We start from the raw sequence: 14815 nt of genomic DNA, 5'->3' as shown, positions 1-14815 counted from the left end.
TCTGCGTGTGTGGCTACTAGGGATAGCTGGTCGTGTCGTTTCGTGGCTAGTTGGTGTTCATGGGTTTGGATCGTTAGCTGTCTTCCTGTTTGTCCTATGTAGTGTTTTGTGCAGTCCTTGCATGGTATTTTGTACACTACATTGGTTTTGCTCATGCTGGGTATCGGGTCCTTCGTTTTGGTGAGTTGTTGTCTGAGAGTGGCTGTTGGTTTGTGTGCTGTTATGAGTCCTAGTGGTCGCAGTAGTCTGGCTGTCAGTTCGGAAATGCTCTTGATGTATGGTAGTGTGGCTACTCCTTTGGGCACTAAACACTACATAGGACAAACAGGAAGACAGCTAACGATCCGCAGCCATGAACACCAACTAGCAACGAAACGACATGACCAGCTATACTTAGTAGCCACACACGCAGATGACAAGCAACATGAATTCGACTGGGACAACACTACTATTATAAGACAAGCCAAACAGAGAACAGCCAAGGAATTCCTAGAGGCATGGCACTCATCCACAGATTCAATCAATAAGCACATCGACCTGGACCCAATATACTGGCCACGGCAGCGGACAGCTGGAACTGATAACTGGAAGCCGCAGATTCAAACCACTATAAATGCCGAAGGAAACATCACAGAAGCGCTTCACAGGAGGTTCCCAAGCACTGAGGATGTCACCTAGACAGGGGACGAAACGTCTGCAACACAAATTCCCAGCTCGGCGAACAGAACCACAACATATTCCAAACATTGAAGTGTATGAAATAAATGGTAACAGATTAACCCTGGCAGATGGCATCAGTTATTAGGTCAACAACATAACAGAAATTTACTTTGTGTCAAAAATAACAAACATTACTATCGTAATATCTCTTTCATGCCATTCCATTTCTTCAGGTACTGTGAACAAGATTTTAGACAGCCACCAGCGATAAATATACCCAGGCAACAAGTATGCTTTTATGAGAAGAGTTTTACGAGTGTTTTTTTCTCAATTCTATAAACTGCTGTGCAGAGGGACCTGGGTGCCCTTGTGCATGAATCACAAGATGTTGGTTTACAGGTGCAGCAGGTTATTTAGAAGGCAAATGGAATATTGTCCTTCATTGCTGGAGGGTTTGAGTTTAAACATAGGGAGGTTATACTGCAGCTATACAGTGTGCTGGTGAGGCCACACCTTGAGTACTGTGTACAGGTTTGGTCTCTTTACTTGAGAAAAGATCTACTCGCACTGAGGGGGTGCTGAGGATTAGATTTAGATTAGATTACTTTACAGTGTGGAAACAGGCCCTTCGGCCCAACAAGTCCACACCGACCCGCCGAAGCGCAAACCACCCATACCCCTACATTTACCCCTTACCTAACACTACGGACAATTTAGCATGGTCAATTCACCTGGCCTGCACATCTTTGGACTGTGGGAGGAAACCGGAGCACCCGGAGGAAACCCACGCAGACATGGGGAGAATGTGCAAACTCCACACAGTCAGTCACCTGAGGCAGGAATTGAACCCGGGTCTCTGGTGCTGTGAGGCAGCAGCGCTAACCACTGTGCCACCGTGCCGCCCACCAATTAGGCTGATTCCAGAGTTGAGAGGGTTGGTTTATGAGGAGAGACTGAGTAGACTGGCCTATTCTCATTGGAATTTAGAAAAATGAGGGGGGGATCTTACAGAAACATATAAAATTATGAAGGGACTAGGTAATACAGAAGCAGGGAGTTTGTTTCCACTGGTGGGTAAAACTAGAACGAGGAGGGCATAAGCCTCAAAATAAGCAGATTTAGGGCTGAGTTGAGGAGGAACTTCTTCACCCAAAGGGTTGTGAATGTGTGGAATGCCCTGCACAATGAAGCAGTTAGGCTACCTCGTTGAATGTTTTCAAGGCAAAGATAGATTTTTGTACAGTACAGGAATTACTCGTGGTGAGTGGGCGTGTAAATGGAGCTGAGTCCACAAAAAAGATCAGCACAGTGAGCAGGCTCAACGGGCCAGATGGCCTACTCCTGCTCCTATTTGTTATGTTTTTATGTTCTTAAACATATCTTACAGTGGCTTAGATGCCAACTTAAAGCTTTAATATGGAAGGAACAATAGTTTGGGATCTTGGTATGGGGCGAGTTGGTACAGCAGAAAATTTCTTGTGTCAGATCTTATTCCACATTTAACCAACAAAGAGAAGAGACAGATTAACTGATAATTTATTAATTGCTCTAATTGAGATATTATTCTGTAAGAATGATCATCACACTTGTCTATACCAAATGTGATTGGACTTGAATGACTAATGCAGGTCTTATGATATGTCTTTATTTTGTAGTTGAAATCAGAACCGTACACAGCCTAATTTTGCAGCTATGATTGTGGAAAATACCCATTAAATTACAATGGTTTGAAAATTCTTTTCCTATAAGTGGGTGATGTAAAATTATATATAAAAATTGAATTAAATAAAAATTTAATGAAAAAGCTTGTTTCTAACTTACTACATCTTAAGATCAACATTCATTAAAACAATAAAGATAAACTGCAGTATATTTTCGTGAAAGTCAAAGCAGCTGGTTCTGTATTTTAAGTGTTCTGCAACTGTCAATTAACTACCTGTTCTGAAATGCACAGCTACTTACCTGGCATGCATCAACTCCACCATGAAGGTAGCCTGCACACAGCATTCTAGTTGTCACTGAATTCTTGTATAACTTGTTACAAATATTGAGGGGAATTATTTTCACACTGGCCTCCTGAAGAACAGTGGCCAATTCACCTAAAATATAGAAAGATTTTGTTTAGATTAGATTGCCTACAGTGTAGAAACAGGCCCTTCGGCCCAAAAAGTCCACACCAACCCCCCATGGAACTGAATGTCTATTGGATCCACAAATCACATATAGCAAAATTATCTCCTTGCACTCTATAAATACTGTAGAAGATAATTAATTAAGTCTGTGCTTTCTTTGTTTAAACACATCCACGCCTAACAAAATCCTTTTCTGACCAATATCTTATATTTATTTCAGTCTCCAGGGTAACACTCATGTGTAAACATTCAACCTCAGAGTCAAGAATCACATGAAGATGCAAAAAAAAGTGCCACACCAGGTTAGGCACCTTGGTAACAGAGAGCCACAGTCAACTTTTTAATTAGCAATGTGACTTACAAAATCACTCCAAGGTTACAGTCGGTCTCCAGCTTCAAATAACTTTATGTTTTTAACAATATTTTTACAGCAATGAAAGATTTTCAAATCTTTCAAATTGGGGGAGGGGAGAATCTTTTTGTCACTGCTCAAGACTGCAACATACAAGATTGGATGCCAGGTATCTCCATCAGATACCCCAAATGCAGTCTGACACTTTATTGCAGCTACCAATGTAACACTACCTGCACCATGATAAAACTGGCTCATACAAATCTGTCAGGGTTCACACTTAAAATATAAAAGAAGCTGCAATACTCACTAGCTTACTGACAGTTCACAATGAGGAGAACAGGCATGTCTGATAACTTTTCACCAAATATTTGAATGGATTAAGGTCAAAGCCACAAAGAATGGATTTAAGATGAACATCTCACAGGTACCTTACATGCACACAATACTTTGTTGCTTTGCATCGAGTCTAGCTTTCTGACAAGACCAAACCACTTTTCAACCAGTTCCTATTAATTTCCAACTTGTCCCAAACAACATTCTTCTTATTAATAACACACTCCAGCCGATCACTGCTCTGGAAGATTGACATCTCTGACTGTATCTATCAACACAGCCAAATTACTCATGTACCCTTTCTAATGTCTTTTAATGTTTCTCTGTTTCTGCAGGAAAAGAATGTGAGCAAATGAGGGAATGCCTAACAGAACGCCCTTGACCCTTTTGAAGGGCTGGCGGAGAGCAGAGAGAGTGTGCTTGTGCTGAAGGGGTGATTGGGTAGCTCCAACCATCTAGTGAAAAAACCCTGCTGTACCCAGCTGCATATACGTACACATAAAGTAGAAGCAGAGTAGGCCATTCAGCCCCTCATTCAATAAAATCATGGCTGATCTGATTACTCCACCTTCCAAACAATCCGTAATAACCTTCACTCCTTGCTCATCAAGAATTTATCAGTTCTGCCATAAAAATCTTCAGTGATTCTGCTTTCACAATCTTTTGTGAAAGGAAATTCCAATGACCTCAAGTTGTTAAGGTTCAGAAACGATTTACAAGGATGTTGCCAGGTTGGAGAGTTTGAGCTATAGGGAGAGGCTGAATACGCTGGGGTTATTTTTCCTGGAGTGTTGGAGATTGAGGGATGACCTTATAGACATTTATAAAATCATGAGCGGCATGGATTGGGTGAAAAGCTAAGGTCTTTTTTCCCAGGGTAGGACAATCCAAAACAAGAGGGCACAGGCTTAAGGTGAGTGGGGAAAGACTTAAAAGGGACCTAAGGGGAAATATTTTCAGCCAGAGGTGGTGCGTATATGGCTGCCTGAGGAAGTGATGGAGGTGGGTTCAATTACAACATTTAAAAGGTATCTGGATGGCTATATGAATAGGAAAGGTTCAGAGGGATATGGGCCAAAAGCTACCAAGTGGGACTAGATTCATTTACGATATCTGGTTGGCCTGGATGATTTGGACTGAAGGGTCTCTTTGTTTGCTGTGCAACTCTATGACTCAATCACACTAACATTTTAATAAAATACTGGGTAAGGGAGAAACTTGTGACACTAACAATCCTTTATGTTTTTCATGCAGCTTCTGGATTCCTCTCCCAAGACAGAACCAAAAGAGGAAGATTCCCAGGTCCAACTCTACCAGCATCTTACAGCATACCTCTAGGGAGGAACAGTCGCCGGTCTTAGAGGATACACTGTCAGGATCTGCCTTCCAACTGCCCATCAGTGCAGAGACATTCACCTCAGTGTGTAATGTGTCACGAGTAGGTTTGGTCCCATATTCTGTGAGCACAGGCCTGCAGCAAGAGGCTGAAGGAACGGCCAAGGTCTTAAACACTCAGGGGACAGCTGGAGAATAGGTCCCTAAAATCAGTAGAGATGACGAGCCTCTGGATCAGCTGTTAAAGAGCTGATAGAGATACAGAGGTGAGCAGGGGAAAATCTGCCAGAGGTTCCAGAGATCCTGTACAAACCGGACGAAAGGGCAGAGGACTCTGCCTGATGTCTGTCAGCTGATGTGCTTCCAGCATGTGAGCACATGTCTGCCTTCCTTGGAATGGACAGCAGCTACCATTGACAGCCACGTACAGCGGAGCAATTGGTATCTGGTGATTCTGTCCTCCATGTGCCCTTGAGGGTTGAAAGAGGTGCCATTTCACATGGACAGGGAGGAGGAACAACAGCCAGGCATCCAGGGATCATCATCTCAGGAAACCCCAGAAACACCACCTCTCCTCTGCCAGGGACCCAAATTGCTCCATCAGTTCAGGTTGAGGAAGTTGCACCTGCATGTGTGGTGGTCCAGACCCAACAGAACACATCCATCAAAGTAATCCAAAGCAAAGCGGCAAAGCATTTAGCAGGCTGACTCAAGCTTAGTTGCAGATGTCAATGTGGCTCTGACACATAGCAATAGGATAAAAAAATTAAACAATACTGACATTGCTTTGGGTGCTCAAGTACAGAATCAACTTTCTGGATAACCTGATATTTGACATAAACTCAGCTCTGTTTACAACAGTGCTATGGTCTCTTTCAGTTTGTTAAGGTTTATGACTATTGATGTCCTTGTAATCTACCTTGTGAGGTAATATTCATCCTAAGCATATGCAAGGAAAAGGGCATGGAAGATATAGAACGTAGGGAAATAGATGGTGACATCTTGAAAAATGTCCATAATACAGAGGAGGAAGTGCCGGATGTCTTGAAACGCATAACGGTGGATAAATCCCCTGGACCAGATCAGGTGTACCCTCGAAGTCTGTGGGAAGCTAGGGATGTGATTGCTGGGCCTCTTGTTGAGATAGTTATATCAATGATAGTCACAGGTGAGATGCCAGAAGACTGGAGGTTGGCTAACGTGGTGCCCTGTTTAAGAAGGATGGTAAGGACAAGCCAGGGAACTAGAGACCAGTGAGCCTGACGTTGGTGGTGGGCAAGTCGTTGGAGGGAATCCTGAGGGACAGGATGTACATGTATTTGGAAAGGCAAGGACTGATTAGGGATTGTCAACATGGCTTTGTGAGTGAGAAATCATGTTTCACAAATTTGATTGAGTTTTTTGAAGAAGGAACAAAGAGGATTGATGAGGGCAGAGCAGTAGACGGGATCTAAGTGGACTTCAGTAAGGCGTTCAACAAGGTTCCCCATGATAGACTGGTCAGCAAGATTAGATCTCACGGAATACAGGGAGAACTAGCCATTTGGAAACAGAACTGGCTCAAAGATAGAAGCCAGAGGGTGGTGGTGGAGGGTTGCTTTTCAGACTAGAGGCCTGTGACCAGTGGAGTGCCACAAGGATTGGTGCTGGGTCCTCTACTTTTCATCATTTATACAAATGATTTGGATGTAAGCATAAGAGATATAGTTAGTAAGTTTGCAGATGACGCCAAAATTGGAGGTGTAGTGGACAGCGAAGAAGGTTACCTCAGATTACAACAGGATCTTGATCAGATGGGCCAATGGGTTGAGAAGTGGCAGATGGAGTTTAATTCAGAGAAATGAGAGGTGCTGCATTTTGGGAAAGCTAATCTTAGCGGGACTTATTTAATGGTAAAGTCCTAGGGAGTGTTGCTGAACAAAGAGACCTTGGAGTGCAGGTTCATAGTTCCTTGAAAGTGGAGTCGCAGGTAGATAGGATAGTGAAGAAGGCGTTCTTCAGGAATTGTGAGGACTGCAGATGCTGGAGATCAGAGCTGAAAATGTGTTGCTGGAAAAGCGCAGCAGGTCAGGCTCATGCCCGAAACGTCGATTCTCTTGTCCTTGAATGCTACCTGACCTGCTGCGCTTTTCCAGCAACTCATTTTCAGCTCTGATCTCCAGCATCTGCAGTCCTCACTTTCTCCTCCATAAACATAAATAGTATATATTAGCATAGTACAATAAAACAGAGCATATTTCCACTACACACCAAAACGCACAATTGAACATTTTACCCTGACAACTTACTTGAATAAAAATTACAGAATAAATTCACTGATCACATGCTTACTCCAGAAAGTATGGATCAGAGACAGCCGTACAACATTGGAGCATTAATTATCCAATGTACGTTCACATCAAGCTTCAAATTGGGCAGCACTGGTCATTTTGCTTACCTGTACATTTGTTAGGACTGCACTGTGTTTTCTTCGTTATGCAAAAACAACACATTCTCATTGTTTATTTTTCAACAGCATTTACAAAAGCAACATACCATCTTCTCCTAGTACTCCCCAGCCAGTTACGTAACAGTTTGATGTGGTACTGAAGACATGAGTAATAGCAGGTAAGCAGACAGGTTGGATGGAATCACTGAAAAAGACTGGTGTCTTCAATTCTAATAGAGCAATGTCATAATCTGATGTATATTCATCATATTTGGGATGGGTAACAATTCTGTTAATTGATCTGGTCACTATCCAGGAGTTCATTCTATTCATTAACCTCAAGCCTAAATATGCCGTCCAAGCTGATGAAGTGGAATATCTGTAAGAATAAGGAAATTCTGTGACATATTAGAAATGTGTTAACACAAAAACTTATCAGGTTTCTCTGAATAGTTAAACAATGTTTCTGCTGCTTGGATGATTCTGGAGAGGCCCTGCACTATCTTGTGGGGAGTGGGAGTGGTAGGGGTGGTGGTGGAGAGATCATTGGTGGTTAGCGGTACGCTAGACAATGGATTCAAAACCTATATGGCAAGCAAATGAGAACAGGAAAAGGAAATGAAGGAAGAGATAGGAAGAGACAAGTTAGACAGAACCTTTCTTGCCAATGAACAACTCATCCATTATTGTTAATACCCAATGTATATTTATGCAGGGCCTTTAACAAAATGAAAATCCTCCAGGCATTTCACAAGAACACTAAAACAAGCAAGCCATATAGGGAAATGACCAAATGCTTGGTCAAAGAAGTGTCTTAAGGGAGGAAAGTGAGATTGATAGGATAAGAGATGTAGAGAGGGAATCTGAGAGCTGGAGGCATAGGCAACGGATAGCATGGCCAACAATCATAATTGCACTACCACACTTCCTATTCCTCAACATTCCCTTAACTCTGGCATTAACCATCACGGTGTTTGCTTGATCTCAAAATAAAATCAAATATACAACAGACATTTCAGAACTCTTTTTTTTCCATTCACAGGATGTGACAATTGATGACATGGTGAACAGATAGAGCCCATTGCTAATTGCTCTTGAGACAAGTGAGAGGCATGCCACAGTCCTGCAGGAACTACTAACATTTCTCATTTATAAAATTTAAAACTTTCGGAATGAAGATAATTTAATATTGCACTTAAGCTTCTGTTGTTATTTTGTTATCTCTAAATGGCAGGATTAAGTGCTGTAAAAGATTTTCTAAAAGGCTAGCTAAAAGGGGTAAAAATTTGATTGCTTCCACTTTTAGTACATCAGGTCATGTGGTCTTCCAACTTTATTATTTTACATTTATATAGTTAATGGATAGAAAGTTGTGAGCAGGGTATATACAGTTTCTCAATAATGCACTCCTGGTGCGAGCCATTAGGAAGCAGAACAAAACCTTCCATGTAAATTGGAAAGAAATGAATTTTTACCACACTCTTGCTAAACTCAGGGGGATTGAAAAGTGTGGCATTGGCTAGCAGGTCTGGCAGCATCCAAGGAGCAGGAGTCATCAGGAAGGGCTCATGCCCAAAACGTCGACTCTCCTGCTCCTCGGATGCTGCCTGACCTGCTGCGCTTTTCCAGCACCACATTTTTCGATTCTGACTCTCCAGCATCTGCAGTCCTTGCTTTTTTCTAAACTAAGGGAAGGCTGATCTTTTTGATTTGTTCATACCACTACTTGAATTACCATTATATCAGAAGAATTCTGGATGGTCGATTCCAAATATTCAATTAGAAAATAAATTATTTATTAGAGAAACGATCATTTTGAAAAGAATGTTTCACTTCTGTCAATTTCAGCATGATCATGAACAAATTTCTACCTACCGGATTGAGTCAGAGTCTTGGAAACAATGGCCAGCTGATACCAGCCAACGATTTGAAACAATGGATGCTCCACATATATGCCCATACATTCCCATTTGCAGACTAACTTGCCAAGGCCATTTCCCTTTCTTGGCATTTTCACCCCCAACAATTTTTGTTTTCTTGGCTGGACTTGTTCCACATCCTGAAACATATTTGGAGATTATATTTCTATTTGCAATAGATACTATCAATTTAACTGAATTAAAACATAATAACAATAGCCCATTTCATATCTGGTGCAATAGTTTCTGATTCAATTTCAAGCACATAAAACTAAAGATAAAGTGTGTTACAGGATTCTTTATATATCTTTTCCATTGTAGTTAATAACTGAAGTAATTGTGCATAGGAATGAAGGGGTTTGATATGTATCAAAATTAACTATTCTAAAACATATTTAGCTCAGACCTGTTCTAACTTATGATTCAGTTTATGAAACAGTGAAGAAGCAGCATAAAACTGTTACTCCCCACTTGAACATCAATAAAATTATAATGGATTTACATCAGTGTCTGCATGGCGGTAGTGCAGAATAAATATCTACATTTACAACAAATGCAAAGGATTGCAAGGATGAGTATCCATGAGGGTTGTCATACTTCTGTAACTTTACTGGATGCAAAGCAGAAACCCTGGAAAAAAATGAACTGTTTTTCTCCAGAATATCTGCCACTCCTCCACAGAGATTACAGTGAGTAGGTGTGACAACCCATATCGAAATTCACTCTTTTTCCTCTGATATTCAATCACATTTTTATGCAAAACATGCAGAAAAAATAGAATTTTGTAGACATCATCAGTTTTAGTCCTATTTATACCGCTTATAGATTTTACCTATTCTTTGAATTTCTTGTTGCAGAACTGAAAGCATTTTTTTAACTTAACTTCAGATAGTATATTTTTTCCAAATCTTTTCCCAGCTTTCTTAACATCTTTCCAATATATATTTGTAATTTCATATTATTACTGTGATAACCTCTTTAATGGCTATGGGAATATCACTGGATATGTGGAGTTTGTTGAGTATGAGTTCCTTTGGTATCTCATCAACCGAGCCCTTTAGAAGACAGACCCATTGGCTGAATGGGTGGTGCCTGATGATGGTTAATTGCTCAAAAAAAAGTCATGGCAATTTGATGGTAGAAAAGTCATTCATTTGTTTGAGATAATACTTTCACATGCAAGGCAAAAAAAAAGGCAGACCCACATGGTTAATAGTGAAAAGAAATGTCATGGTGATTTAGTGGTGGGAAAGTCATTTAATTGTGTGTTAACTTCTGAATATAAAAAAGGCAGGCCCACCCAGAAGGCTCTGTCCCTACCTCTCACTCAGGAGGCCTAGAGTATGTGATGCCACTCTGAATGGACTCAGAAAGACTCTTGTGGCACAGTTATAGTCTTCTTACCACTCAACTAGGATTCCTGCGTTCAAGTCTCACCTGTTCCAGAGGTGTGCAACAGCATGCCTTAACAGGCGGATTAAAAATAGCTATAAAGTGGACCCAGGGGGATGGGTCTGCTGAACTGTCTGCCCTGGGCTGAGACTAGCTTATGCATGCTGTGATTACTGGCTCCATTTTGGGTTCAACAATAAATGATGTTTCTTACCAGCTGGGCTTCCTGAGTTATTGCAATTACATTATTGGCTTTCACTCACAGGCAAGGATAACGTGTCCAAAGATGACATCAATTTGGGTTCTGCAGGCTTCATGACACATACAGCATTTGTTATCATGTGGGATGTCTGGTTGTAGATATGTAATTACTTTGAGTCTCAGCTTTTCGTTTTCACCACTCTCATTTTTCCCTCTTCATTTTTTTCATCATTACATCTCTAAGTGCTATCACTCTTCCCACAGAATCTGCCTCCATCTCCTCAGTTCAATGATGAAGCTAGTTGACAAATTTATTCTTGGTGTCAAATCCAACTCGGATAAATTTCATAAAAAATGAAAAAACTACGGATGCTGTAAATCAGAGACAAAAACAAAAATTGCTGGAAAAACTCAGCAGGTCTGGCAGCATCCGTGAAGTGACATTAAAGTTAACATTTTGGTTTGAGGGACCCTTCCTCTGAGGAAGGATCCCAAAACGTTAACTCTGATTTCTCACCACGGATGCTGCCAGATCTGCTGAGCTTTTCCAGCAATTTCTGTTTTTGTCCATGAACTCTGTGTTCTTCTTCTAGTTTTCCCTCCCAGAAGAAGTATAGTTGCCTCAGTGTTCCTTGAATTGTCCCTCTCCAGTTTGCTGGCTCTCACTGAACGTGGCGATGTCAATCTCATAGCATCAGAGTTCTTGAATGACAAACTACAGTGCCACGCTCTGGGCAATCACTCTGTGGTGTATCCATGAGGGCCCTGGTATTCCTATAGGGAGGAACTAGCCATGTTCCTCACTGACACAGAAGGCAGGTAATTGGGTTGGCAATGAGTTGAAGTCCGTAAGTATCTGTTAATTGATCATTTAATAACATTAATTGTTGCTGACTCAAGGAAGACCCCAGTGGACTATCTCTCCCAGCATTTAATTGTTGATGTGGTAAGATGGGGACAAGTATCACTCCAGGGCATATAGATCCAAATATTTGACCTTCTTTCCACCTCTCTTGCTACCTCCAGGGAGGGGTAAATTCTGCCTTCTGGATTAGTGTGGGTTTTTTTGCATCAGTGATGGCTTTTCAGAATTAATTTTGTAAGTTTCGACATCTATCTCCATGGTTTTCCAATATGTAGAGCAATGCCACTTCCTTTTCCATCTAGTTTCTCTTTTCAATATATTCTACAAACCTGAATGTTACATTCATTTGCATCTGGTTAATTAAAAACACGATGTAGTTCCCTGTTGCCCCAATAATCTTCACTTCTTGCATTTAATTTCTAATGTTTTAAGCATGGATCCGTATACATCTTATTACAGATTTACCTCATTTCACATTTTCCTCTATTTCAAGGCACCATCCAGTAATCCAGTACTAGTGATATAAGTCTGACTATCCAAGATTGTGTCTAATTATATAATGCCTTTTACCTTGTAATTGGCCTGTAATATTCGTCCCTTTAATCCCTGGTGAAATTTGGATATCGAAACATTTCTATAAAATTCTTCTGTATGCTATTTTGACATTTAAGATGTACAGGTTAATAGTTTTTATAAAATGCTACCAGGAGTACACAGATAGTACATGGTGTCACAGGAGTACATGGTGTCATTGTGTAAGTGACACCATGAGAAAAGCTACAATAATATAAAACAAAAGACTTAGGAAAGTATAACATTTTCCATAGATATTATTCACTATAGAGCGTAACACAATTGTGCTCAACAAAAATATGGCTTGATGTGTGTCACATTTTGCAGTGTACCACGGTTTACCTCAACATACCACAGCCTGATTCATCTGATCCATCCATGCAGTCTCTTTTCCCATCACATTCTGGATTAATCTTGTTCACACATTTACCATTATGGCACTTATATGATGTAAAGGAGCAGCCTTTATGCAATGAAGGAAAGATCACTGCTGAGAGATCACATAGTTCAATAAGGATTACAAACAATGTTTTTTTTTCCCCATTAAATATAAACCTTCTACGTAAAGCTTTTACAGGAACATACCAGCAACATCCCAGTTATTCATTTCCTTGCAAAATATTGGTCACTTATGACTTGTTGGCTGGATTAAATGAAAAGACAATAGCTACATCTATAGGAAACTCTGAAACATCAGCCTGGAGAAAAAACTTTAAATTTATGATCAAGAGAATGGGAATCTTGTCAACATTATTCTCTAACATCTCATGAATACTTCTATAATTCAAGTAAATATTTGTCCTGTCATTTATCATATGTAAAGTAATTAATAATTGAGTTGTGAATCAAGCAGAGCATTTAATCATAACTATGCTACAGCTCTCCACGCTACTTGCTAAAGTAAATAAATGGAGACTCTGGATGCAGTCAGCCAATAACATTCTTTTACACCACCCTATTTAGTACCAGTAATTCAACTGTACACAGTCTCAGCAATTGTTACGTTCACACAAGAACTTACTCTTGTATTCAAAAACCAGAACGTTATTAAAATAATTATTCATATGATTTAAAAACATTGTTGAGCCCATTCCTGGATATTTCCCTTTGAGATTCCCTATATAACTTTCCATCAACATCCAGGATAATACTTAGAATATGTTCTTTGTACAAAGCAAGTTGAATCTATACTGTGAAATGGAATTTGGTCTCAGAGAAAAATAGAATGAAAAAGATTTGCATTTATATAGTGCTTTTTTATTACCTACAAATGTTTCAAGGCACTTTGTAGTTAATGAGGTTATTTAGAAATATAGTCACAGTTACAATGTAGAAAGTTCAGAAGCTAATTGTATACAGTAAGTTTCCACAACCAGCAATAGGATAAATAACCAGATAATCTGGTTTAAGTGTTAGTTGTGAGATAAATATTGGACAGGATATGGAAGAACTCCCCTGCTCCTCTTCAAATAGTACCAAGGGTTCATTTATATCCTGACAAGACTGACAGGGCTTCAGTCTGACAACTCATTTGAAAGACATTGGTTCCAGTATGGTACTGAATTGTCCGCAGAAATGATGGTTAACTTTATTCACTATAAGGGTCAGTTTTAGGTCAACCCAGTTTACTTTAAAGCAGATTTTATCTAAATGCTCTAAATGTCCAAAACAGGATCCAAAAGGTATTTTTATGCACCAACAATCACCCTATTGGAACTTCATGCTGCACCAAGGAGACTATCAGGCCATCTCAGACCTCTGACTAAATTCTGTTTAAATAAAACACTATACACTTTTATGTGGCTTAAGTTCATAATGTGAACCTTTATGGCAAGAAGTAATGCATATGTGGTATACCAATCAATGGATGTTAAAATGATTGGTTACTTTGTAATGTTGCTACATTGATTTTATATTTTCTGCTTTAACTCTTTCTTAATTTGTTTTGTCATATAATTAAATGCCTTGATCCCTTAAATACAAATTCAATACAAAATGGTGGCTCGAGAAATCGTGGATGCATTGGTGATTATTTTCCAGAGTTCAATAGATTCAGGATCAGTTCCTGCGGATTGGAAGGTGGCTAATGTTGTACCACTTTTTAAGAAAGGTTGGAGAGAGAAAGCAGGAAATTATAGACCAGTTAGTCTGACCTCAGTGGTGGGAAAGATGCTGGAGTCAATTATAAAGGGTGAAATTATGACACATCTGGATAGTAGTAATAGGATAAGTCAGAGTCAGCATGGATTTATGAAGGGGAAATCATGTTTGACTAACCTTCTGGAATCTTTTGAGGATGTGACTCTACAGATGGACAAGGGAGATCCAGTAGATGTACTGTACCTGGACTTTCAGAAAGCTTTTGATAAAGTCCCACATAGGAGGTTAGTGAGCAAAATTAGGGCGCATGGTATTGGGGGCAAAGTACTAACTTGGATTGAAAGTTGGTTGGCTGATAGGAAACAATGAGTAGTGATAAACGGCTCAATTTCAGAATGGCAAGCAGTGACCAGTGGGGTACCGCAGGGATCAGTGCTGGGACCGCAGCTTTTTACAATATATGTTAATGATATAGAAGATGGTATTAGTAATAACATTAGCACATTTGCTGATGATACTAAG

At 40.1% G+C, this 14815-nt stretch overlaps 1 protein-coding gene across 1 annotated transcript in view; it reads right to left on the bottom strand.

Moving 5' to 3' along the window:
- LOC122555509 (suppressor of tumorigenicity 14 protein homolog) overlaps positions 1–14815 on the bottom strand; it is an 80228-nt gene that overhangs the window by 6462 nt on the left and 58951 nt on the right. The window contains exons 14-17 of the mRNA XM_043701534.1: positions 12546–12680; positions 9119–9302; positions 7351–7622; positions 2623–2759 (exon numbers count right to left, since the gene is read on the bottom strand). Of these exons, the coding sequence (XP_043557469.1) occupies positions 2623–2759; positions 7351–7622; positions 9119–9302; positions 12546–12680 (728 nt within the window). The remainder of the gene's footprint in view (positions 1–2622; positions 2760–7350; positions 7623–9118; positions 9303–12545; positions 12681–14815) is intronic.

This window comes from Chiloscyllium plagiosum, chromosome 12, assembly GCF_004010195.1.
Source record: "Chiloscyllium plagiosum isolate BGI_BamShark_2017 chromosome 12, ASM401019v2, whole genome shotgun sequence".
Lineage (NCBI taxonomy): Eukaryota > Metazoa > Chordata > Chondrichthyes > Orectolobiformes > Hemiscylliidae > Chiloscyllium > Chiloscyllium plagiosum.
This window is presented reverse-complemented; position numbering and strand designations above follow the sequence as displayed.